At 39.7% G+C, this 27,397-nt stretch overlaps 2 protein-coding genes across 3 annotated transcripts in view; one reads left to right on the plus strand and one right to left on the minus strand.

Annotated features, from left to right (window-relative positions):
• Positions 1-27,397, plus strand: part of mrtfbb (myocardin related transcription factor Bb) — a 108,624-nt gene that overhangs the window by 30,625 nt on the left and 50,602 nt on the right.
• Positions 393-26,613, minus strand: shisa9b (shisa family member 9b). 2 transcript variants are annotated; one of them, XM_079641757.1, is made up of 4 exons: positions 25,830-26,613; positions 21,273-21,379; positions 11,253-11,393; positions 393-4,669 (listed from the first exon to the last, which is right to left on the minus strand). In XM_079641757.1, exons 1-4 carry the CDS (start codon positions 26,330-26,332, stop codon positions 4,290-4,292), a joined length of 1,131 nt encoding a protein of 376 aa, XP_079497883.1. In that variant the 5' UTR covers positions 26,333-26,613; the 3' UTR covers positions 393-4,289. The 2 variants fall into 2 exon arrangements, with proteins under 2 accessions (XP_079497883.1, XP_079497882.1); XM_079641756.1 differs by having other exon boundaries at positions 393-4,672.

Consider the following 27,397-nt stretch of genomic DNA (forward strand, 5'->3'; position numbering starts at 1 on the left):
TCAATAATTTGTACGGCCCTCTGAGGATGTTGAAAAAAATTGAAATGGCCCTCGAGAGGAAAAAGGTTCTCCACCCCTGGTCTATAAGATAGAGAACTGTAGTGGATACGACCTGTTTCGTCTCCGTGTGGCTGCAGCCTCAATCTGTAGTTTTTGGTAATACTGAATATCAGGTCGAAGATAACTTCTCTAAATGTGCAGCAAAAAATAACAAATAAATTGCGACCTAGCCACAATGACCACTGACAGATTGCAGGTATTAAAAGCAAATAGGATTCAATTTGGTTAAGTTATTTAATTATAACTCTGAAGGTTAAAAACGGACAGGGCTTTCATAAAGTCTGGAGATGACACAGAGTTATTACAAAATCATTTTAATGAAGACAGTATAATGACACTTCACTTTAACAGCTAGAGCACAATGAACAGAAAGTCCTATAAACTGTTTATTATAATATAGGTGCACTCAGGTGCTCTCCCTTGTGTTGATGATACCACCTAGTGTGGTATCATGAGGGTCAGCCAATAGAGCCGGCTGGAATCACAATTGATTTAGCAGGGGGTTTCATGAAGCACCAAAAACGCTTCAGACAACTTACTGATGTGTCACTTGTCTTTCCTACGGTTCAATACAACACAAGTAATCATGAGATTCAAAGTTTTTGCAGGAAACGGGTAACGTAGTTATTTTCTTTTACATTTAAAATTCCTTTCCCAATGCTTTTATGAAGGATGTGCAATGTCAGATACAAAGGTTGTGAATATATTCAAAAGGGCTTTTGAACCAAAGCAACTTTGGATTGTACATAAAGACGCACAACAACGTTTATTAGAACAATTGGTTAATGAGCTAAATGTGATACAAAGACTTGAGATCCATTATAGTTAACTGTATCAGTCTTGTAATCATAGGTGCTTCCTTTTCAAATTTACCAAAATATAACATTTATTCTCACTTCTGTTTGTTGCAAAGCACACAGGTGTTATACACATTATGTATTTTAACTGGCAGTATTACTTCATGTGTAAATATGATATAGCTTAAAGTAGGGTTAGGTAATCTTGGAGAAACCAGCTCGAGTGCGCTAGAATTTGAAAATACACAACTGGAAAAAATATGCCACTTCCTTACAGAGCCCCTCCTCCAACACACACAAACACGCACATGACCAATGAGGGCACAAGATAAGTTTGTGCACAGATGGAAGGCTGACAGGCAGGTAGGCCATCCAGTTATTTTAGCCGGGCCGGCTAAAATTATTGGTCGTGCTTTTTACAGTACTACGGCTTCCACAGATGACATTCTTTTATGGATTTGTTGTCAAAGCAGTTAAGATATTCATTGCTATCGGGATGTTAAGAGCATTCCATGGAATATAACACAAAGTGTATCTCGAGCCGGTTTCTCAAACTTACCTTCCCCACCTTTAATAACAGTGATTTCTTTAATATAGAAATAAAACAATTTGCATTCACAAATCAAAATCATTCAATGTTAGTCGCTAGACAACAGTGTTTGTATAATACAAATCTCAGTTGAATGAATAGTTGAATAGTAAGATTATCAGATTTAATTTAACTGTAAGACACTGAGTTTAATAACAATGTGAAATGACAGTTCAGTGCACTAGATCTACATATTTTGAAAGATAGTGCATACAGTTTGGTTGGAAGCCTGTGAGAATATAAACCGCTATGGTTTGGACGTGTTGATACATAAATACCTTTTTGCTGTATACTGTACTAACAGATCCCACTTCCCACTTGTATCTCAGCGATGCATGCAGCGTTGTCCTTGGCTGCTTGAAATACTAAACCGTATGAGTAAGACTTGCAGGCAGGCGAGCATCTTTTTATACTGCTTGGCTGTGAAATCCATGAAATAAATGATCAATGCACCAGTCCTTAATTAATTAAAAAACACTTTGCCAAGTACGTCAACAATGTTATTTTTTCAAATTATTGGTGCTATATCTTTAGTAGAGCTATTTAATATACTGTAGCTCCCTCAAGGAGGAAACATTTTTGGAAATAACTACAAGCCTGATTGTCATTAAAGATCAAACCACATTCATGTGAGGTCTGAAATCTTTTTTTTTGATTTTTTAAAATATATTTCTTAAAATTATCGGCTGCAAATGGCTAACGTTAACTAGCTCTACCCCTGATGATTTCAGATGTCTTGTTGTTAAAAAAACATAAAATAAATCCCATGAAAGTTGAAACAAAACTGAGAAAGTCCAAAACAAAACACTCATTAAACTCATTAACAAAAAACGACTTCCCAACTCTGAAAATGGGATTACCCAAGGAGCATGAATGCACCATTGACATTGAATCTCCAAGTGCCATATTAGTTTGACTATTAACAGACCAATAACATTTTTACTTTTGCTTCACAACAACTTTACACCCATCCCGACAACTGTATGAACTATTCACCTCCAACACTTGAAATGTTCACCTCCAACCACTTGTCTCAAACAAGCCAGTTTGGATACATCCAATAAATGTTTCATATGGAAATAAATTATAAATATGTTTTAATTCAAGCTAATAAACAGATCACTAAAACTAATCTCAGTTCTAATACGGGGGCTTCAACTAGCATAACCACACATATGCTGGTACTGATGAGAGGCACTATTACACCAAACAAACCTGGTTCAATACTGATGCTACTTCTTCTATCAACCATGGAAATGTACGTATCAATGCGATGTCCATTGGCACTGACGAGATTTGCATATGGAAGGTTACCTTAAAAATGAGAGATCTACAACTTTAAAGTGAAATTACATTCACAAAATAAAAAAATACTTTTTTATGGATTTTAAGTCATTTACAGTAGGTGAACAGTTTTGTTCTAACAGACTCTTTTATTTTGGAAAAACTGAATGATAACGTTAGCTTATGAATCTTTCCAAAATGGATGCTGCACAACATTTTAGAAACCAACCTGAATAACTTACTTCAAAAATGTATGTATCAAAGGCTTTTCTGTAATGAACTCAGTCAGTTGCTTATACTCATGGCTCACCAACTCATCCCTCATGTTTTTAAGTACTATGACTTTACATACCATAAAAAAACAAATAATGGTTTGGATTATTAGAAGCACAGGCTCTCTACGCTTAAACTGTAGTCAAAGGTGGCCCAAATCAGATTTTTCTTTGTGTGAATATGTGACTCTATTTTTTACATAATAGTACTAATCACATTTAATATAATCTTTTTAGTTTTTGATTTGTGTCACTTTCCCTTGTGGTCCTAAATCATGAATCCATGCACATTTGTTCTAAGGCTTGCAGTGCAAGCAAAGTATTAATCATCTGTAGCTGATAATCAATTCAACAAAAGTTTGAGCTTTTTAAAACGAGTTTCCCCTGTAACTGTGTTCTTCCTTATTAACTTGTGTGATAAACTGAAGACTAGATCGTTCCTTTCCCCAAAAATAAATACATTGACAAAAAATATAAATAATTGTTTTGGGTAAAAGATTCAAATGTATCACCTTGAACCAACACCTAGCAGTGTAGCAGCGCCCAAACAGTATCTATAAATTGTCCAGTAAAGCATTTCAACAATACCGAATTAACCAAAGGCCCCTTATCCTCAATTAGATAAATAATGAAGGTTTTGTCTCTCGAACAATGTTGATTTAATAGAAATGATATACTATGTCTTGGTATATAATGGCTGTACTGCATTTGTGACATATCTTAGGGCTGCTCAATTAATCGCATTTTAATCGCGATTACGATTATGGCTAGCAACGATTACAAAAACAACGTAGTCGAAATAAAACGATTATTTTTTAATTATTATTATTTATTTATTTTTATTTTTTTCAATTGAATTATACTTGAAGTTCAGGGTAATCAACTGTTAAAAACATACTGTTCACGTTTTTTTCTCCAATAAATGGATGTTTTCAAAGTCAATGAATAATCGCATTTAGTAATCGCAATTACAATTATTGACCCAAATAATCGAGATTGTGATTTTTGCCATAATTTTTGCCCTAGCATATCTTATGATTAACTTTTGTGTTTAGTTTAAGCAGTTGGATCAATGACTATATATTCATCACTGAGCCCAATGAGGAACAGTGGTTGAGACCAAGTCCTGTGACAGTACACTTCACCTTAAGTAACCGTCTTTAATTCTGCCCATCACATGCACCACCACATACTCTCCAGTGCTTGCTGCTGTCTAGCAACCCCACCCACAGTCAGCAGCTTCTCCTAAATACAGACTGAGGTTCAGCCCGGTGCTTACACACTCCCTCATACTGTCACTTCTGTTTTGCTGTTGGTGACAAAGTATGGCTGTGGAGGCATGTAGCGAGTTGTGTGCAGCTCCTTCTCTATGATGCAGAGTTTCTTTGATCCGTAGCTCTGTCGCAGCCCCAGCATGTCCCTGTTCTCCCAGGAGCTCAGCAGCCCCTGGCTGGTGGCAGGGCTGGAGCCGTAGGCCAGCCACTGGGAGCTGTGGCTCCGGGGGCTTTTGTACTTGTATCCGTTCTGCTTTGAAGACACCTGTCTGGGTGGGCTGTATGGGTTGCTCGGCTCTGGCTCCATATCCACAGCTTCCATGGGAAGGCTGCCCTTGGTTGTCATCTCCATCACTTGCCGCCGGTTGCCGTATAAGCTGTCATTCGCTTTCTCTGCTAACAAACACAGATAAACATCATGGTAGTCAGGGTTCAGTTATAATCTGAGCTTTATGGGGGTCTTTCAAACTAACGCGTGAGTACGCATGCACGCGTGCAAGCACACACACACGTCCAGCAGCAGCAGCCCTCTACTTGCTACAAACTTAAATATGAAAAGGTTCTACACACACACATCATCTCGGCTCGCGCAGCACGCACACATGCATAGATTGCGCAATAATAGATTGTGCACCTTGGAGGTGAAGTGCAGGCATATTGTCATTCAAGAGAGAATACGATGCGTAGTTCTTTTGGAAAACATGTTTTTCTTTTAGCCTATTTACCTTGTTAATGTACCTAATACTCATTACATTGACACATGCATTGTTTGTGATTACAATAATGGTTGTTGGTAATGTATTAGCGACCCCCACAGATGTATGATTTCACTGCTTTCATAGGAGCTCAGACCCCTCCTTATGGGAGCTCAGCTCCCATTGGCTCACATAACTTGAACCCTGATGGTAGTTCTTTATCATTTCCCCTTCATTAATAATAATAATAATACATAATATTTATATAGCGCCTTTCACGAAACCCAAGGTCGCTTCACAAGTCGGGCAGGGGAGGGGGAGTAGGGGAAAAGAGGCAGACAGGTCAGGGGGGGGGGGGGCAAGCAAGTAGCGGAAAAATAAACCTATCAAACTAACTATATACTGGGGAAAGCCTTGGTGAAAAGGTGCGTTTTGAGGGCTTTTTTGAAAGTGTCCAAGGTTGGGGCGCTGCGGATTTCGGGGGGGAGAGAGTTCCAGAGGGTGGGGGATGCTACACTGAAAGCTCTGACACCGAAAGTCCGCAACCTGGTGCGGGGGGTAGAGAGGAGATCCTGTCCAGACGATCGGAGCTTCCGGGATGGAGTGTGGTGGCGGAGAAGGTCAGACAGGTATTGGGGGGCGAGGGCATGGAGGGATTTGTAGGTCAGAAGAAGGAGTTTATATGTGATACGGTGCTTGACTGGGAGCCAGTGGAGGTGGATGAGGGTGGGGGTGATGTGCTGCCAGGGCTTGGTGTGAGTGAGCACCCTGGCAGCCGAGTTCTGCACATACTGGAGCCTGCCCAGGGCTTTACTGGGAACCCCGAACAGGACTCCGTTGCAGTAGTCCAACCGGGAGGAGACGAATGCATGGATGAGGGTCTCGGCCACGGAATCGGAGAGTGATGGTCGTAGACGGGAGATGTTCCTGAGGTGATAGAAGGCAGACTTAGTGACGGATTTGATATGTGACTGAAATGAGAGAGTTGAGTCAAGGATGACACCCAGGTTACGGACTTCGGGAGACGGGGAGATGGAACAGCCGTCAATGTGGAGGAGGAGATCCCCAACCTTCCGGAGCAGTGCCTTGGGGGCCACAACCATGAGCTCAGTCTTCTTACTGTTGAGTTTGAGTAGATTTGCTGTCATCCAGGTTTTTATGGCATGGAGACAATTGACCAGAGACTGTGGAGGGAGCTGGGCAGATGGTGAGGTGCTGAGATAGAGCTGAGTGTCATCAGCGTAGCAGTGGAAATTGAGACCGAAGTGACGTATGATCTGGCCAAGGGGGAGCATGTAAATGGTGAAAAGTAGGGGACCAAGCATGGAGCCTTGGGGGACACCATGGTTGACTGGGGCCGGGGGGGAGGATGAGCCGCTGATGCTGACAAACTGAGACCTGGTTGAGAGATAGGACTGAAACCATGACAGAGCTGTGCCAGTGATGCCAAGGTTGTCGGAGAGGCATTTCAGGAGGACTGTATGAGAAACATTAGCCATTGTATTAAAGGTCACCTATTATGCAAAATCCACCTATTCATGTCTTTTATACATCAACATGTGTCCCCTCTGAGTGAAGAGATTCTGGAAGTTTCAGGAAAAAAGATTCTCTCTCTTTTGTCCTGATCCATTTATATGGACCTGAATCTAGCACCATTGTGTTTTTTTTAACCAAATATCTCCCAGGTATCTAAAGTAACAGACAGAGAATTAGCACTTTGGAAACAGGGCTGAAACAGAGGGGATTATGGGATGCTGCAATGATCTGTTTGGTATTTGGAGCCAAACACTTCAGAGACATGTTTTGTATTTCTGAAACCTATAATAAAGTAATGAAAAACAGAATAATAGGAGACCTTTAAATCTTGAGTGCTGGAATAGACATGCAGGTAAATAAATGGACCTCAAGTTGAAATGTGCATCACAACTCACATTGATCATCCAAATTATGCACACTAACAAGTTTGGTGGAAAGTGCGATGCATACAATGTAGTTTGAATACAGACTTTATTTATCTACAGTTTATACACCAGTATATGCATTAACCTGTAATAACCTGTAATTACAGCTTGATGAATCAAGAAATTCAAGATTCAAGCCTTTAGTCATGTGCACAGTAGCTACAGTGTATATAGTAATGAAAAACTTAAAGGTAGGGTATGTAATTCACTTCAGAAACACTTTTTGTTATATTCCATGAAATTCTCTTAACATCCCGATAGCAATGAATACATTAAATGCTTTGACAATAAATACATTAAAAAATGTCATCTGTGGAAGCTATGGCGCTGTAAAAAGCACGACCAATTAAAATAACTGGATGGCCTACCTGCCTGTCAGCCTTCCATCTCGTGCCCTCATTGGTCATGTGCGCGTTCATGTGTGTTGGAGGAGGGGCTCTGTTAGGAAGTCTGAAGGAAGGGGAGTTCTAGCGCACTCAAGCTGGTTTCTCGATTCTTACCTACCCTACCTTTAAGTCACAGGCTCCTCAACAGTGCAACATGATTATATATAGGACATAAAACAAATTAAACAGATAAAATAGTGCAAGAGAATGTAGAAGAAGAAGAATAAATACTGATCATTGGTTGTTGTGTTTTCCAATTAGAATTCCATTATCTCTGAACCTCTGCTGTGTTGTTGATGCAGTACCCCTAATAACACATCATGTTTCCTTAAGAAGTTACAGATAACATTTGATTTTCGTCTTTAGAACAAGGAACTGTGTTCTTTGGCTTGGTTGATGTTTTCTTTGAGTATCTTTTGAAGAGATAATAAACAGTTAAGAACAATATCGATTTTATGAGTTTTTTGTTGCCCTGTTATTGTCTGCAAGTATTCATTATAGGCTACAGAGCCTTAACAACCTCCACCAATAAGTTAGGGCATCCGGAGAGGCGAAACCAAGGGCATATAAAGTAGGGCTGTGCGATTATGGCAAAAATCATAATCACGATTATTAAATACGATTATTCATTGACTTTGAAAACATCCATTTATTGAACTATAAAACAAATACAAATAATAATTTGAACAGTACCTTATAACTGTTGATTACCCTGAACGTATAATTCAACTGAAAACTTTAAATAAATAATATAAAAATAATAAATACCAATAAACAGGATATAAATATGATAAATACAAATAAATTAGACCAAAATAAATTAGATCAAATATGATGCAGTGTACTGTCAAAACCTACTGTAGCAAAGCAAAATAATTGTTTTATTTGATTATGTTGCCTTCGTAATTGTGGCAGGCCAAAATCGTAATTGCGATTAAAATACGATTAATTGCATTAAAAAAAAAATCCAATTAAAAGATTGCAAGTTCAGTAAATAATTATACTTCAACTCCAACATTTGTTTATATTTCAGTATACGAAATTATTTTAGTAAACCACTGGTAAAAAAGGCTGAAGTTATTTACAGTCGATCTCTTCACAATATACCTTGCATTTGGCATTAGTCTTGGGATAATCAGTTGCTTTTGCTCATAAAAATCACTGCAGTGTGGTTTCACACTTCAAATTAGGTGCAGACAATGTATGAAAACCATATTCAGTTGTTTTCATATTCACTAGTTAGACGCTTTTTATCCAAAGCGACTTACATACTCAATACCGTGGGCAATCCCCACAGGAGCAATTTGGGGTGAAATGTCTTGCCCAGGGACACAACGACATGCTGACTGCAGTGGGGCTTGAACCTGTGACCCCCTGATCCGAACACCAACGCTCTATCCACTGCGCCACACGCCTCCTTGAGCACTAATTGACCATGAGCACACCAAGCTCCAGAATTAGTCTGTTTTTTTGCAGTGAAATGTCACTTTTAATCTTGACTCTTCATCTGGGTTTCACATCACGGTACAGGAAAGAGATGTTTTTAGGAGCAGCACATCCTGCACAACCCATATGAGTGCTGATAGAAGAACACATATCAGTGTTTCCCACAGAATTTGATTCTATTTGTGGAGGCACCGCCCCCCCCGGCAAGAAAAGCCAAAGGCCCCTTAACCTATTCGGGTGGTCCATGCATCCACCCCCCCCCTCAAATAAGATAATACATGCGTGTTCATGGCTACTGTAGACAACGATCTTGTTGCTCTGTGTTGCGTTGTTAATGAGTGAAACACACCAGAGTTGAGGATCCGTGGGGTTTATTCTCCCAAAAATATCATTTACAATTTACAATTCAGGCATTTCGCAGACGCCTTATTCCAAAGCGACTTACAATGACCACCAATTACAGGGACATTCTCCCTGGAGTAACCGAGGGCTAAGTGCCTTACTCAAGGGCACACTAGTAGTGGTGTTCCATGCAGGATTTGAACTTGCAATCTTCCAATCATCAGCCCGCCTCCATATCCATTAGACTACAAAAAAAAATATATATATATATATAAAAATATATACCGTAATTTTCGGACTATAAGCCGCACCTGAATATAAGCCGCAGCAGCGACATACCACTCTCGGTTCCACTTTTACTTTTGCGCGCTACCTGTCTCACTCTTTTCCGGCCTCCAGCTTTTCCTGCTGGAACCCGCCGCTTAAAGGTGGGGGTCCGCGGACCGGCCATAGAGCCCATAGAGTTAAAGGTGTTGGCCGTTAGCTGTAAAAATCCATAGATTAGCCGCACCGTTATATAAACCGCAGTGTCGAAAAATAGGGAAAAAGGCGCGGCTTATAGTCCGAAAATTACGGTATATATATATTTTTTTTTATGAGATCCATTTGTTGCGGATGATATTTAATTGTGGCGGCCCGCCACAAATAAATCAATGTATGGGAAACACTGCATATATTAGGACCCCAGAGGCTCACAGTGTACAGTATAGTTGCATCTCATCACCACTCCTCAACTCATTTGTGTTTTGATTGCTCCTGATTGTCTCCTGTCCCCAGTCTCATTAGCTAAGATTTGCTCTATTTTTATTTTCCCTAATGATCAGTTTGTTTGACGGCGCTATCAGTGGTTTAGCAGCAGAGAAGCTTCAGCTGCTTAGTGCATCACTAAGAGTGTGAGTGTTTTTATGTTATTGGTTATATGTGATTGGACCTATACACGCACGCTGATACAGTGGGTGTCATCCCTATCACACCGGCGTCTGTCATACATAGTTATTTGATGCATCTATGAAAAGACTTGCGTTTCAATGAGCTCAATAGCTTCAAAGACAGAATTCACAAATACCTTACGCAACACTTTGATATGTTTTTAAAAAATAAATAAATTCTAAGTCAAGCACACACGCGAATGTGACAAAATAGATGTCAGTAAAATATAGGACTATATTTTATTAATATCATTGTGATTATTCTTGCCACAGAAATCTATTTGATATATGGTTGAATATCAATTGCTTAAAACATTTTCATGTTCATGTTTTTCAATTATAGTCTTAACAAGTCAAAACTTAAACAATAATCATATCTTCTTTAGGATTTAGTTATACAAAAGGGCCTCTAAATATTGGAAGTATGCCTGCTCCCCTATAAAATAAAAACTCAAAACATAACCTGGTTGCTGTTGCATCGAAACATGACCTCGTAATGTACATAACAATTGCTTCCTTATTCTGTTTTATGTTTATGATTAGCAGGAATGTATATTTGCTTTTACATACTTTGACACTACAAACAGGCTTTTGGAAATGTATTGAACATCATCTTGCGGAGTGATACTATTTTGGTACTTGGTATTATTTCTTGATTCAAAAGCTGTGTGTCTGGGCAGTGTCTGCAGACTTTCCAAAATTAGCACATGAGAAGAAGCACAAACTTGCTTCTATAAATACACATTCAGTTCCCATCTCTGTTGGCATTGATTGACTGTGGATTAACTGAGAAGGGTTTCTGTCAGCCAGAGATTTGATGGAGATTCAAACCAACTGGTCTCCTCCAGTTTAAAAGACTGAAACATGGCCATATCCACATGTTCTTACATTTTTATAAAGCTTAACTAAAACTAGAGAAAGATGGCAGTGAAGCTCACTAATAACTACAGCTATTAGATAATAGAAATAATAGGATGTTAAAGATGACATTTCTGCCCCCTATTGTAAATTCTTGTGTGTTTTTCATTTCTTAGGTAACAGATTATGTTGATTCCAGTTTACTCAATCAAACCTTGACACCTATATGATGCGGGATAACCTTGATTAATGATGCTAGTTTTATTCATGAAGGATGTAATGTGCTAACTAATCAGATCAAATGATGAATGGCAACCTGCTTCTTTTAACATAATGGCTCATGGTAAACAACTTCTTACCCACAGCCTTGAGCGTGGCGTACGTGTTGAAGTCCTGTACCGGCTGCTGCGGCTCGTACGGGCTGGTTAGGGGACCCACGGCTGGGTACAGCTGCGTTAGCAACGTCGCTGCGTGAGCCGCGTTGTTCATCTGGTTTATATCTAAAGGAGGGGAAACATAAGTTGTTAAAGCAAAAGTCCATGGTTCATTTATTTATTTATTTTAAATGACAACATATGGGAATTTTGTTTGAAGTGCGGTAATTCTTTGTTTTTTTTCCTTTAGTTTTTTTTTACTTTTATTCCCTTAATAACGGTTACAAAAATGCTTTCCATCTGCTATCTAAGGCTGGTGCTGCATGCACATTAAAATCATGGTGGGAAAAATAAAATGTATACTGTACTGTTCATTGTACAGTAATTTCAATATAATAAATGTAGAAATAAAGATGTTAATCTACATGAGATATAATCAAAATAATAATAAACAAAGTGGAATTAATTTCACCAAATATATTTATTAAAGATAAACTTCTTGAGATGGGTGATCTTGTTTTCTAGGGGGTTCTACACATAATACAAACAATTGATGCAAAAACATTAAAGTGGCAAACCACGACAACAATTAAAGGGGTAAATAAACAGACATAACCAGATAAAATACACAAAAATTATTAATTGTGTCTCTCTCTTGGTCGTGTCACTTTCCTTTTAAGAAGGCTTTTCTGGGGACCCAGCTGGAGAGTCATGACTGCTCTTTGTGAAACTGTACTAATCCTACAGTAGACATCTGGTAAATTAAGGGGTGCACAGCAGAGAGACTGGCCCCCTGCCTACTGGCATGACACAGCAAACAGATGTTCAGAGTGTTTTCTCTGGAGGACAAGACTTGAACGTACTAATTCACAGGCGACTGTTTGAAGACTGCCACATGTGCTGTGGCTTATATTAATACATCTTAGTATAAATATGGACATGTTTATGGCCTAACACCTCATGCGTTTAGCTTGATCATTCATTTATTATCTTTTTTTTTTTTTTAAAGTACTGGAACGGTGGAATACAAATGTTAAGGCAGACATGAAACAATTAAAATATATGTGATTTTACTAGCCATTCAGATTTGGCTCACCATGCTATGCCAGATGCAAGCTCATTAAAAAATACCGCCGCCTGTTGTAACCTTTTGGTAATTATTTAGATTTGTATATATATATTCAATCCTGAAACCAATCAATATATGAAACTCTCTGAAAATAAAAGTCTGATTATGAACAATAGCCATGATAGGTGTTCACGTTCATTATGATACATTTGGGAGAGTGGCTTCGAAGAGATGGGCTGTCATTATAGCACTTTTCTCGTTAGATTTAGCGACTTTTGGAGCTAGTGCTGCTAGCTACTTTCAGAGCAGTCGTCCCAGTCTGCTTTGAGCTGGCTGGCTCTGTTGTGATATGTCAACCGGACAAAACATGTCCATCAACTCATCACTGCTGTTGTTAATGGTTAAAGTTTACAAACTTTAAATTGTGGAGAGTTTTTGGTCTAGAAAGTGTCTGATAAAAAAACAGATAATTATTACAGAAATAGGTTAATTAGGCTCTTATTTCCCCACTGGTCAGCAAGAAACTTTGATACTGTGCTAATTAATTTGGAAAGTCTCAAATTATCGATGCTGTCTCATGAAATGATGCAGAGGACAGCCACACCTCAACAAGCAGGGGGTGTAATGAGTAATATCCCAGTCCAAGGTCATTTAAGGTATCACTGTGTTCTTCTTAAGTTAAGACTGTCATTGTAAAAATATCCTGTATCATCCAGTTTATTTAAAGCCTTATTAAAAACTATTGAGAAGGACAGCGCAGCACGTCAGTAATGGTGTTATCTTAATACACCTTCACTACATATTTTGTAATTCTTGATGCTAAATGCAAAACACAAATCTCCAAAAATCTAAAAGGACATCTCTGCATTAGTTTGCCAGCTTCCTTTCTGGGCTTGTTGACCTGTTTCAGTTTCATACAATTCACCATAAATGGGCCATGCACACAGGCTGTCATTCAATGTGATCTTGTTTAAGCTTTCCATTCGAATTAGATCTGCTCCCATAGAGCGTGAGTGAATGTACTTGACTTGTAATTTACTGAACTAGGATGATGCACTATAAATACTGCGTTTTAGTAAATCCTATGTTCGTTTCCAAAACATATATATAGATTTGTTTAATATTTGGATGCATGGATTGATACGTGAATGGACTTTATCGATCCTAAATTGGGCAAATATTTTTGTTACAGCAGTAAGTACCAAGGCATTGCACATTGAGCTTATTAAATTAGCTCAATGAATCAGGGAAATTCTTCTTTTATGCACGGTTCTGTAGTAGGCTATAGCTATTTGATTTGTCGCTTGATCTTTGTGATAAACTCCAGTCAAGGTCAGGGTATGCCTTAAGAGTGGTGCAGGGATGACGTATTTTTGTAGGCCGACCCAGAAGTAAGCTGCGCATGGGTTCCCTCGACAAAAAAGGGATATCTCCATAGGATTTTGGAATATTGTAAAAAATAAGATCTGTGGAAAACGATAAATGCACGTTTTGTTCAGCCGGATAATCTCCACATGTCTACCCTACTTTTATATTTTCTAATCATAAATCTACAGATAAGATCCCTGCACCACTCTATTATGGGCATTTTCAGCTTCATATTTATATGTTGTGCCTCTACTGCAGGGGTCGGCAACCTTTTTGATATGAAGTGCCATTTAAACATTTTTCTTTTTATCAGCGTGCCAACGATCGAGAATTATCAACGTGGGGGGGGGGGGGTTGAGGAGGATGACGCTCGTCAACTATCAGCAGGAGGGCGGGGGAGCCTCGCTGCGGCGAAGCAGTGTGTGGACCTGTCAGCGCAACTTACGTGATGCCGAATTTAACAAACACATTTAAATTATTGGTTTAAATGGCATAATAATAAGGACGATCGTCCGTTCTGTGATTCTCCAGAGCACACGTTATGATATTAGGGTCATGCAGAGTGAGATGAGATCGCTGTCCCTTTAAGAGAGAGAGAGAGAGAGGGGTGTGGCTTTTGCATGAGTGTTTGTGGATGGTAGAGCGACAGTGAGGGAACGTGTGTATGTTTCTGGAAGTGAAACGAGGAAGCAGAAAAACAGAGGTCTCTAATGTATTTTGTGAAACAGAAGAACAGCTAAATAAATGCAACGTCCTCCCAAGAAGAGCTCGCCTCTCTCCAGTCATTTAAGCTAAAGTGGGTTATCGAACCTGAAGCTTGTTGCTTCTGCCCTCCTCGACTACGGTCTGGGAGCCGACAGGAAAGTTCAACACACAGATGGCCAGTCCGCCCCTTTGTAGCATATTATTTCGATGAGAAATGAGCAGATCGCCACTGGGCTTTCAACTAAATACACAGCCACGCAAAAACTGCGGCGTTTGTACAGCTCCTTATGGGTACTGCAATTAGTGAAGTGCTTTCCTCCGTGGTGAAACGATCAGCACTGCACCAGGGAGGAAAGCGGCAGAAAGTCACCTGGAGATAAAGAGAGCGGGGCTGCGTTGCGTGCACGGCTTCCTTCTGCAGGTAACGGGGAGACGCCTCTGGCGGCGGTCTCGTTCAGGATCCGAAAATACAATTTAAATATTTTTGCACACTTATTCCACTTATTCCTAGTGTGCCACTGGTTACGGTGCCGCGTGCCAGGGGTTGCCGACTGTGTTTGCTCTACTGTGACATGTCTATATGCTTTAATGTTTAAAGAGTGCCTTATTTGCACCTCTTTTCACCCTCTGTTTGAAACCGGAGCCCAGTCTGCTCTGATTGGTTAGCTTGCCAGCCCTGTTGTGATTGGTCAACCACTTACAAATGTGTTGGATGTGTCCCGCGCCTTAAGGTCCTTACACACCAAGCCGATTTTCGGCGTCGATAGATGTCTAGCCCTCGATGAGCATCCTGTCGCCCTACTCAGATTGGTGTGTCCCGCCCCGTCGTGTCTTTTCGGCCGGCCGACACCTTCCGCCGCCAATTCAAAATGTTGAATCGGGAGGCTGCCGGTAAAAGGCCGTCGGCAAAATAAATCACTCTGATTGGCTGTTCAGCTTAGCGATCGGTGCATGAGAAGCGAAACGGAAGTGAGGGACCCAAACAAACGATTAAGAAGGCACATCTGAGATTTCATTTAACTCCAGCTCTCGACACAGGTTCGGGAAAGCCCCATGAGCTTCTCGCTGTAGAGTGAAAATGGAACACACACGCTATTTGTTGTTTGTTTATATCACGCAGTCTGTTCTTCTTCTCTCTGTGTATCACGCAGTCTGTCTTCCGGTTGTTGCCTCTTTTGAATGACGAATACACACTACCGCCGCCTGCTGGTAAGGAGAGTTATTGCTACTCATGCATGCGCAGTTCATACGTGGTACTTGGCCATCGGCTGAAGTCTTTGCGGTGCGTCTTGACTGTTGGCCAAGACGCAGGAGACGTGAGGCGACACAACAGTCAGGTCCGTCGGGACGTGTTCTTTGGTGTCAGATTGGTGGGGTCCTTACACACCAATCTGACACCAAAGAACACGTCCCGACGGACGGATTGAACACACAGATTGATGTGTCTTCTCATGCACCAATCGCTAAGCTGAACAGCCAATCAGAGAGATTTATTTTGCCGACGGCCTGTTACCGACGGCCTCCCGATTCAACATGTTGAAGGTGTCGGCACGGCCGAAAAGACACAACGGGGCGGGACTCACCAATCTGAGTAGGGTGACAGAACGCTCATCAACGGCCAGACATCTAATGACATCTGTCGACGCCGAAAATCGGCTTGGTGTGTAAGGACCTTGCACATACAATGTGTTGAAGCGCTAGCCTATAGAAGCGCGATTGTTAAATAGAAGCAAACAAAGGAGTCCAATTGAGGAGTTTCAGGCAGGGGGGGGGGGTTTGTGGTAGAGTGTGTACTTTGGGATTTTAGCCTTTGCGGAGCATTTAGATTCACAAAAAACAATATAACACCCTTCAGGAACGGGAAACTCAAAAAAGCACAATAGGAAAGACGCTCCCAATGGTTATGATGATGTACATGCTTCGGCCAAACTGTTTTGCATCTCTGTTACCTAACATTTCCTTCTATACATGGTCAAAAAGGGAATACATTTAAATACAGTTAATATATGAGGACATTGTTTTTGTGAATATCAGGTGTGACTTTTCTATTTTCAGGATGCCAAACTCCATTTAAATCTGGGTGCTGATGTTTGTACTTGTTTGTCTCTTTAATCTTTATCAGACTTTGTGTTGACGGAGTGTCTGTTGTGCTTGGACTGTTGTCAAAGTCACAGCTTTTTTTGTCAGCTACTGGAAGAAAGTAGGCCACTGCTGGAGACTTGTAAGGTTAAAGACTCCATGGTTGTTGTGGGAAATCAGCGAGTTAACGCTCCAGACAGAGACATCACCCTGGAACTCATAAAATATTTAATAGGGTATTTTGGGAACTGAATGCCCCAAAATAAATGGTACAAGGAGAAGGGCGCTGTTATTTACAGGCAGCCTACTTTCAAGTAGGTGATGAAATTATTCTATTATCTTCGACTCCAAGACTGTGGGTCAATATCTTTAACTTTCTGTCAGACTCAAGAAACTCAAAAACTACATTTATAAGGTATGTGCATGCATTATTGATAATAACCAGTTCATATAAAATGTACTTAAACCCATAAACATTGTTTTTAATTTGATTATTAGTTTAAAATAGTAGTCATTTGCTTTTGCAAAATTAACAGGTTTATCCGTGGTCTCATTGTTAATTGTAAAGACCATCAACCAATTTTCTGGCCTGCGGTGGCGTTATTGATTTTTATTGTTATTTGTAAATGTCATTAACGTTGGTTTTAATGTAATTCCATTACCCTTTTACAATCTGATACAAATGAGATACAAGACAAGGCTAATAATCTGTACGGTCACTTTCTAATTTCATAATCTTTGAAACAACCCATGTGTCTCTTTCCAAATGTCTTCCAGCTCTCTGTATTGTCAGTCTGTAATGACTTCCTTCAAGTTTTAGGGTTTCAGTAGAAAGTTGAGTACAAGGCAGGTGGAAAATAGACCCGTCAGTGGACTGCTACATTTGGTAGCAAATTATCAGATGCTGTCAGAGGTAATGCTGCAGAAATACATTTCTATCTGGCAGTGAGGAAGTGGACTGTTATTCACCGGCGGGGTGTTGGCAGTGAGTGGAGACTTTGTTCTCTTTGGCTGACTGCCTGGAGTAAAAAGAGGCCACACTTGACAATTGCCCCATGTGAGCACATGGCCAGAAAGACATGAACGCAATAGTACTGGTGGCCAAAGAAGCCCAGCACACATAATCTGTATAATTGGTGTCTTGAGGAGAATGAGAGCTCATAGCCCAGTCTAACAGATGTTTGTTATCTTTGACAGGCAATGAATGAGGAGCAGTCTCCCTTTTGTGCATTTCAATCCCTGCTTCGCCCCACTATTCGTATTATACAGCTCCTATAGCTGGGGCATAGATACACCTGCCACTATGAAGCACAGCTGGAGAGGAGGTAAAGGACGGTTCCATGTGCTAAAAAATCACCTCACCTCTTGTAACCCTGTAAGGATGCTGTCAAGAATACAACAATCATCCCTGTGCTGTCGCCAACTCTATTACACAGAATCCCTCCATACATCCATGTAAGATACAGCAGCCAACACACTGCCCAAGTCAACACAAAGGGAGAGCTACATTTTACATTTCATATTTTCTGAAATAGCACATATGAATGAAACATACAATTAAGTAATTTTCTGGCTTGTAGCTTTTCTTATCTTCATACCCCAGTCATACACCTTATAGTGTCCCAATAAAGGACTCCAGGCCCTGGTGCTAAGACCCATCTCTAATGGTTAGACCCAAATTATGTCTCTTAATTGGGCTTCCTTATTCAAAACTAATGTTTACATGGCACTGTATTGTATTGTTGTTATATTGCCAATAGTTAATAGTGAAGTGTGTGTGTGTGTGTGTATATATATATATATATATGCATTTTATTATAACCTGAAAAAAAGACTACAGATGAATTGAGGTGAAAGCAAACATATAACAATTGTCATATGTAAAGTTATTTTCTGCCTCAAGTTAGAGTCACTGAGGTGAGACAGCTGTAACATTTTTTAAAGCAATTATATTTTCACTACGGCATTGACATTTTGGTGAGGTGACTTCACATATTTTACAGTACAACGATCTTAAGTGTTATCTTAAAGCTTTGATAATTGTTGTTTCATTTACGCAGGGACTTGCAGTATGTTAAAGACTCCAGCAATGTTTTATTGAATCATACTATGAGTTATCTTATACAATAGTTATATATAATACTGTAGATAGTATACTAAAGAAGGAACCCTCCGGAGAATCTGTCCTAATGTGTTGGCTTGTTTTTAATGAACTGATCATTATTCTGCTATGATCTGATTAATTATTATGATCATGCTGCCACTCAACTCAGCTGGTCATAGGGAGTAAAACATAAGCTCATCACAGACATCTCCCTCTTAAAATAGACTGCTTTCGAATTTCTGATGTCGGTTATGTTTGAAGTTCAATTTCTCACTTCAGATATATTTATAGTACACATGACAGGATTGTAAACATGTAAATATAAAGGTGTAAAGCACAGGGGCTCTTTGGAAGCAGAAGATTACAATGGAGCAGAAATAAAGCAATGTGTCCAATTATGCTCATTTTCAGGATCATATTTGTATTTTGTCCCTCTGCTCTGACGTGCTCTGACCTAAAGCTCTTTATTTTTCTCATACTGCCTGTGCTGCAGCACCCTCTTTTCACCCTCTGTCTGAAACCAGAGCCCAGTCTGCTGTGATTGGTTAGCTGACCATCTCTGTTGTCATTGCTCCACCACTTAGAGATGTCCCACCCCTTAACCTACAGTATCACTTACAATATGTTTACAGCGTGTTTGTTACATAATGACGTCACTATGTCACAGAAGTAAACTCCCTCTGGAGGGAACTTTTGGATTTTAACCTTTGCAGACCATTTACATGCACAAACACCTACTGTATATAACACGCTATAGGAAAGGGAAAGTCCCCAAAACCATAACAGAGTGATTTGATTTAATAACATATCTACAGTCTAGTTATTTGAATTCTCTAGATGTTTGCAATGATGGGAAGCACTCATCAAGAATAGTTTTTTGAGAGAGATATTTTTAGATCATTTCTGCTTGTGTTTTTGCATCAAAACATTGTGGAGTGTATTTCTGGATTTGCAAAGAATGTATACATTTTAGTGGGATCATTTGAATTACAGGAATTACAGTGTCCACATTGAAACTGCTTGAAAATATTTTCACAACTAAACCCAGGCTATGTACAGGAGACAATAAGAGATAGGCAGTCATCTGCCATGTGTGCAAAGAAAATGAAGGTGTTCATGTGAGCCTCAGATTACACCACGTGTTTTCTCTGATTAGCAAACCTCCCAAGCTAATCAGTGAAATCAACTGTTGTAATATTCTGTTGTAATAAGAACACGCTAACTTCTGGCCTTCCATGGCACGTGAATTATCACTGAAACTGATTTGCATCTTAAGCAAATTAAGCTTTTAGATTAAGGGAAATCAGTAGCTTTAAGTTTATATATTCTAACTGAAACTACAGCTGTAATTATTTCACTACATGATGCTTTGGACCTGATCATTATAAGGAAGTTTAAGTTGGTTTTTCAGCTAGAGCTGGTATTTCTGAATGATGCATACAACCATTAAAATGCTGCTTGACGTTCTGTGAAACATTTTTAAATGTGAGATGCCATTTGCCATAATTATAATCCAGCTAGAGAGAGGCAAGGAGGCAGAGAAACCTTTATTGACTGGAGCTGTCAAGGCAGTAAGCAGGTTAGCATTTAATAAGAACAATTATTCTGCCTGTGTGTGTGTGTGTGTGTGTGTGTGTGTGTGTGTGTGTGTGTGTGTGTGTGTGTGTGTGTGTGTGTGTGTGTGTGTGTGTGTGTGTGTGTTGGTGTGTGTTGGTGTGTGTGTGTGTGTGTGTGTGTGTGTGTGTGTGTGTGTGTGTGTGTGTGTGTGTGTGTGTGTGTGTGTGTGTGTGTGTGTGTGTGTGTGTGTGTGTGTGTGTGTGTGTGTGTGTGTGTGTGTGTGTGTGTGTGTGTGTGTGTGTTTTAATGTGTGAGGTCGTTGCATAAAATAAGTATTGGCTATACAGAAGAGATTCAAGTTGTTGGATTGAATTAGTGTACATGTTAAGTGATAGCTGAGGTCATGAATAATTGCTTGCGCATCCTGCACTATTGTGAGGCCTTTTTCCTTTTGACGCTTCAAGTATTACAGGTTCCGCAAGCATCATTAGGGAATAGATGCAACCCAGTGTTTAAACCAGTGGTTGGCGGCTGGACTTTAATTCTTGCGATTTTTGTGCAGGGGTCATTTTAATTAAATCTGTTGAAAGCATTGACTACTAAGATCAATCTAGCGGTATCACTTTAATACTTCCACACTAAAGGCATTAGCATTGGTGGATTGACGGAATAAATACTCACCTGTGAATGTGTATGTATTTTACTTGTATTGGGAAAAGTAGGTACACAAAGACTGGGTGAAGTATGTCTTTGTCAAGGTAGGAACTTTGTAGCTTGTTTTATTATCCTCATAAATATAAAAGCAACTCAACCTCATTCACACGATGGGATTGCTATGCCTTTATTCATGTTTTCAAAGCTCAGAAAAAGCAACCTTTTTAGAGGATAAAAACTCTTGGAAATAAATATACTCCTTCATGAGCTAATGGCACAAAAAAAGCCTCAGTTGCGTAAAGAATTTTAAGTGACTTGTTCCTTATTTAGTTGTCCTCAGTTAGAAATAAAATGTCAACTATTTCTGTTCACAAACGGGGAACCCCACTGGTTTAAACAAACAACTCTGTCAATGAGTATGTAGGTGTACAGCTAACAGATTCTGTGTACTGCTTATGTTAGTACTTACGTAGACTGTTAAGTGTGACTCTTGTCTGGATATTCTCGTAGTGCTGGCCAAGTCCAATTTCATCCGTATGTTCTGAGGCAGGATGGCGGATAACATGTGCAAGAGCTCTGTAAAGATGAAGAACACTCTCAGAGATCACATTTTTTAGTAAATACCAAATGCATTCCGGCTTTTTAGTCCTTACAGGAAGTGCGTTGTTGAAATAGGTTGAAATCTAAGCAAGGGTCAAACATGACACAAAAGAACACTGGAACGTAAATTTGCCATAATGCAACTACAGTAAGTGTCTGTCTTTACACTCTCTCTGTCTCCTAAATTACCTTCATCACACCACCATGGCGTCATCAGGGTTCATTTATTTGGCTTGACACAGCTCCCGCCAAAACCACTGACAAGCGTTTAACAACAAATGTGTGTTTTCTATCAGACCTTAATTGTCCTTTTCAGTTGTTTTGCAAATTAGTTATGTTTCCAACTGTTGAGTGCTGAGGATATTTTTGAGAAGGATACATTACATTACATTGAAGGATACATTACATTGAATTTTCAGTCATATTTATGTAAGTACAGTACGTCCAAGAAATGCAACAGAGAGGCACATAGACTGGGATTGTGATAGTTATTCACAGTGTGGATTATGTTGGGAGCCTGTAGATCTAATAACATGGAACATACTCTCTCAAAGATTGACAATGAAATACACTGTCTGCACAAAGTGTCTTGAGTGATCAGCAAGAGAGTAGTAAACCTCTTTGTGTGCATTTGTAAGGTGTGTTTGAGGAAATATTTTTGCATGTCTGTGTATTAACCATCTAGAAGTGTTTGATGCATGGGCGTCACTTACAAAGCGACTTACATACATTCAGTAAAGTGGACAATCCCCACAGGAGCAATTTGGGGTGAAGTGTGTTGCCCAGGGACACAACGACATGCTGACTGCAGTGGGACTCGAACTAGCTACACCCTAATTCGAAGTCCATCACACTATCCACTAAGCCACAGCCTCCCATGTGAGTGCACTCACATGTTGTGAAAACAACAAGTCCTCCAACTCATACGACCAAATGGACCGATTGTTCAGGCCCTTATTACGACCAAATATGTTGTTTGTTCAAGCGCTTAATACGTCCTATAATTACGTTTTAAAGTGTTCGCCCTCCAGTGCTCCCGTTGAATGCTAATGTTACAGATGGTCGTTTATTCACAAATAACCCTCTCTTTTTTCTGAGTGTTCTTGCTTTTCTCTTTGGAAGTCATCACATAACGGTATTGTAATACACGCTTTGGCTGCATTAAGTATTACATATCTGCCGTTGATATTTATTTATAGAGCCCTGATCAGAAGACCTTTTGACAAACTGTAAGAAATTTCGCCAAAACTGAAGAGGTGACATGGATCATAAATATATTAGCAATTAAACAACATCTTCCATTTCTTTTCAAACAATACTTCTCCTCGCAGTATCAACACTAATTTGGCTGACTTTTATATTTGATCCAATTGGTAGATACACCATATTATATTTACACCATAACGGTGCACAGCTGATAGAAAGGGATTTTTTTGTAGTTTTTAAAGATATTATTTACTGAACTACCTTCCCAACTCCTCCTATACAGGTTCATGGTACAATGCATAAGCTTCAAATCGAGAGACTGAAACTGTATTTTCCTTTACCATTCTGTTTTAATTTCACAATAAAGTTAATAGTCATATTATGTCTGATATTATTATGTTTCATTAACTACGCCACTGTTTTTTTAACCCGCACTGCCTAGTGGTTAAAGCACGTTATTGAATTTTGTTGTTGAATATGTTTTATTTGATGAAAACATTTAAATATTAAGAGTAGCCTATACAAAATTGGGGGAAAGTAGAAGGCATGATAGAAATATAGAATATAAAATATCAAGAAGATACTGTAGTGATCTCTACAATATAACAGTTTAGTGCAGGAAGTCCAAAGATATTAACAGGAGGAGGTGCAAAACAGACAAACTAATAAGGCTTTATTTAAACATTAAAGAATACTTTAAGTTAAGGTCTTCTTTTGAATAAGAAAAAAACGTTGGGGTTATCCACAGATAAATATGAAGTCTGACAAAGTACTTAACCAATATATTGCATAGTTTATTTTGGCTCTTGACAATAGCCTTCCCTGAATTTGACTCAGGTGTAACTGAAGTCTGATCTAAGGGTTGTTTATATTTCACATAATTAATCAGAATCTGCAAAGTAACTAAAATAAATGTAGCGGAGTAAAAATACCAGGTTAACCTCTGAATTGTAGTGGAGTAGAACAAAGTAGTATGCTGCTGTAACAAAAACATTTCCCAACTTGGGATCAATAAAGTATATCTTATCTTATCTTAAGATGATCGATGGCTACTGCCATATTTGCACAATTTGCCTCTGAATCTTGACAAGTGCATGTTTCAGGCTTATCAATGAACAACAGGCGGGGTGGACCCAGGGGCTGGACCCGTCCAATTCCAGTTTTGGAAAGTCTGCCTTGGTTCCATTCCATTTCAAAGAGCTGTTTGACGCTCAGTCTAACCTTGTCGCACTGCCACTACAACATCCAATCACAGGGCTTGATGACTAATCACGGGGTTTGTAAAGCAAGGCGGATGTTGTAGTCCCAAACGATAGCTGTTGATTCTGGGTAGTGTAGTGTCTTCGGAAACTGTAGTGTCTAAATTCCGAAAAAACTATTTGTTTCTCTGAATCGAAGGTTAAAAACACAAAAGCATTGTACACAATTTAAACCAATCAATATTGTGTAATTAACAAGGATAAACTGATGTTTTTTAGTGGATGAGTAATGCAGATATCACTGTGTAATCATTTGACAGTGAGGGGAATATATCCGGTTTTATTATGAAAACTTCGAGACCGGAAAAACAGTTTTCACCCGTGAGGGTTGACGCTAACTTTCCATGGAAGCTGCATACATGTTCTCCTGGCGAGAACTCAAATCATCTTCGTAATATCTATCAAACTATAGATCCTACACATCGACTGGACGTGTATTCTAAGAGTACAATATACACTTCTCACCAGAAATCGAATCAAAAAGCATTTTAATGGCCAAACTATTGTACAATTTAGGATTTTCCAGAGAGGGTTATTTGTGAATAAACGTCCCTCCGGAGCGTTTGCAATGAACGGGCCGGGAGCATGTTGTTTCTTACACGACCACTAGAGCACCTCTAGTGGTAGTGTAAGAAACAACATACACTTTAAAACGTGTCTCTGGGTTGTAATAAGGGAATGAACAATCGGCCTATATGGTCGTCTTTTGTAGGAGGACAGGCTGTGTGAAAACTATGTTTGCAAACTTGACCCCTGTAGGGGGGTCTGGGGGATCCTCCCTGATAAGATTTGTTTTTCTGTTATGTAAACTGCACATTCTGGTGCTCTCTGACAAGAAAATAAAGCAACAACATTTACTTTAGGCTAACAGGCCAAACAACTTGGTGACATGTGCAGATTTTTGTTTTAAATAAACAAAAGTCTGCACGTGATATATTTTCATTCAACTTTAATAGTACATTTTGCAGATAGTGGACAATCTATAGAGAATTTTTACGTTCAACCAACGTATAGCAACATTAAAGGTAGGGTAGGTCAGAATGGAGAAACCAGCTCAAGTGCGCTAGAATGTGAAAGTAGGCATGCAGCCGAAATAAATCTGTCCCTTCCTTCAGACTTCCTTTCAGAGCCCCTCCTCCAACACTCACGAACGCGCACATGACCAATGAGGGCACGAGATAAGTTTGTGCTCGAGATGGAAGGCCCGCCCCTCCAGTTATTTTAGCCGGGCCCTAAAATAATTTGTCATGCTTTTTACAGCGCCACGGCTTCCACAGATTAATTTCATGTATTTATTGTCAAAGCATTTAATGTATTCATTGCTGTCGGGATGTTAAGAGCATTCCATGGAATATAACAAAAAGTGTTTCTGAAGTGAATTACCTACCCTACCTTTAAGCAGACCTTTTGCTTGCTTATTTGAACAACTTCAAAAATTCAAATATTAAGAAACAATGAACTTTAAAAATAAATAGACATAGGCCTACAGTATTTCTCTTAAATGTATAATTTTCTGCTGTTTACCATCGGCACTTTCCAAATTTAAATGTGAACAAAAAAATGGGCACACACAATTTACACATAATGGCAATGCAATAAATATCAAAACACTTTTATCTGTAAAACTGACAAATGTGCTTATGACTTTCTACTAAGCATCTGGCTGAGTTTCATTAAACGTGTCTTTGACTTTAAGACATTTTTAAAGAAAAGAAAATGTTAAACTGAACTGTGGTCCAACATAATCTGTAAAAGGATATCACGTTGAGTACACCTTCACTTCTTTTAGGCCCTACAGGTTTATTTACAAATCAACTTGTTGCTTTGTGACTTTTTTAAATCAAATTTAAATGTTTTGCAACCAGTCGAGTTATTACATTGCAGGGCTCAACAACACATAATAACTGATCAGCTTTTAGATGTGTTGATCAAATCAGCGATGACCTAAAATGATGACCTACCTTGACATATTTTCTCTGTGCGGACGGTGCGACTTCTCCAAACCTAGCTTGGTGAAAATTCCTATCAGTGCCAGTATGGCTACGACCCCGCAGATGACATACACAATGAGGTTGGTTTTATCCTTCGAGGACTCCTGCGCCACGTCCACTTTGGGCGGGGGTCTTCCGGTCATCATCCACGGCGGGGTGTCGTAGTTCTTGCAAGTGGTCTGGTCCAGCCGGGAACTTTTGAACGCGCAGCAGAACCTGAAGCCACAGGTGCCGCAGCAGTACAGGTAGTTTCCGGTCTGGCACACGAACGGCGGGTCCCACTGGCCCATCACGTCGTAGTACCCGCGGCACTTGTCCTCCGTGTGCGGGCTCTCCGTCACCTCCCCTTCCTTCGAGTCGTTAAAGCCGGTCACCAGCATGAATTCGTCCCCGGTATGAGACGGCTCGCCCTCCGCGTCGCACACCATAATTTTCACCAGAAAGTATCCGAGCAGCAGCTCAGTGACCCGCATCGTTGATCACTTTGTACTCTGCACTTGACGCCCTGGGAAGCTCTCACAAGCCCGAACGCATCTTCCGAGGAGACGAAACAAAGCCATGCGTAAATGTGTTTAGGCTGGTTCCAACTTCCATGCGTAAAGGCCCAGTGCGCCTTTTTACTTTTCTCTCCTTTTAAAACTAACTGTGTAAATATTGTGCAAAGATATAGTTCAGGCTTCTTCCATTGCAGTAGTTGATAATTGGAAAGGCAGTGCACCTGTCTGCTGGAGGGAGTCACACACCTCTGAGGCGGCTGCTCTCCACACAGATACAGGGAGAGAAAGAGAGAGAGAGGGCGGGAGAAACACAATGCAGAGTGGAATGGACCCTGAAGAGAGATTGGAGAGAGAGAGGGGGGGGGGCTGTGTGCAATTACTACCCTTACAGCCAGTTATTATTGTGTTGACTCAGAAAATCATCCTTTACCTTACAATCCATGATCCAAATCAACTAAAATGAAACGCAGAGCTCTCAAACCAGAGGTCCCTCTTATTGACCGACATCTTTAATACAGGCACTTACAATGGAAACACTTAAATTGGAGCTATTACTGTTATTTAAAAAAAAGCGTAATTTCTGAAAATTGATTTTTTTTTAAAATTACTTTGTTAAGTGACATTTTAACAGATCTTAGCGTGGCTCAAAAGCTCACATGACTGCTTTTAAGGCACCCAGACTCAATGCATAGAGCCACCCAAATAAACTCCTGTTTCAAGGATTATTGATATGCTCACTCGAACTTTAGCTCATAAACTTTGTCTTTACCCGCTGTAATGTATTGTGAGTGCCTCTATCAGTACTGCCTTAAAATACATAAACTGTGTGAGAGGACTTATTATGCTCATTTGCAGGTTCATGTTTGTACTCTTTGCTTATACTGTGACATGTTAACACACTTTAATGAGACAAATGTAACATTTGTGATATTGGGCTATATAAGTAAACATTGATTGATTGATTGATTGATTGATTGATTGATTTAATGTTCGAAAAGGTCTTTATTTTTCTCATACTGCCTGTGCTGCAGCACCTCTTTT

This window comes from Notothenia rossii (assembly GCF_949606895.1).
Source record: "Notothenia rossii genome assembly, chromosome: 8".
NCBI classification, from domain to species: domain Eukaryota; kingdom Metazoa; phylum Chordata; class Actinopteri; order Perciformes; family Nototheniidae; genus Notothenia; species Notothenia rossii.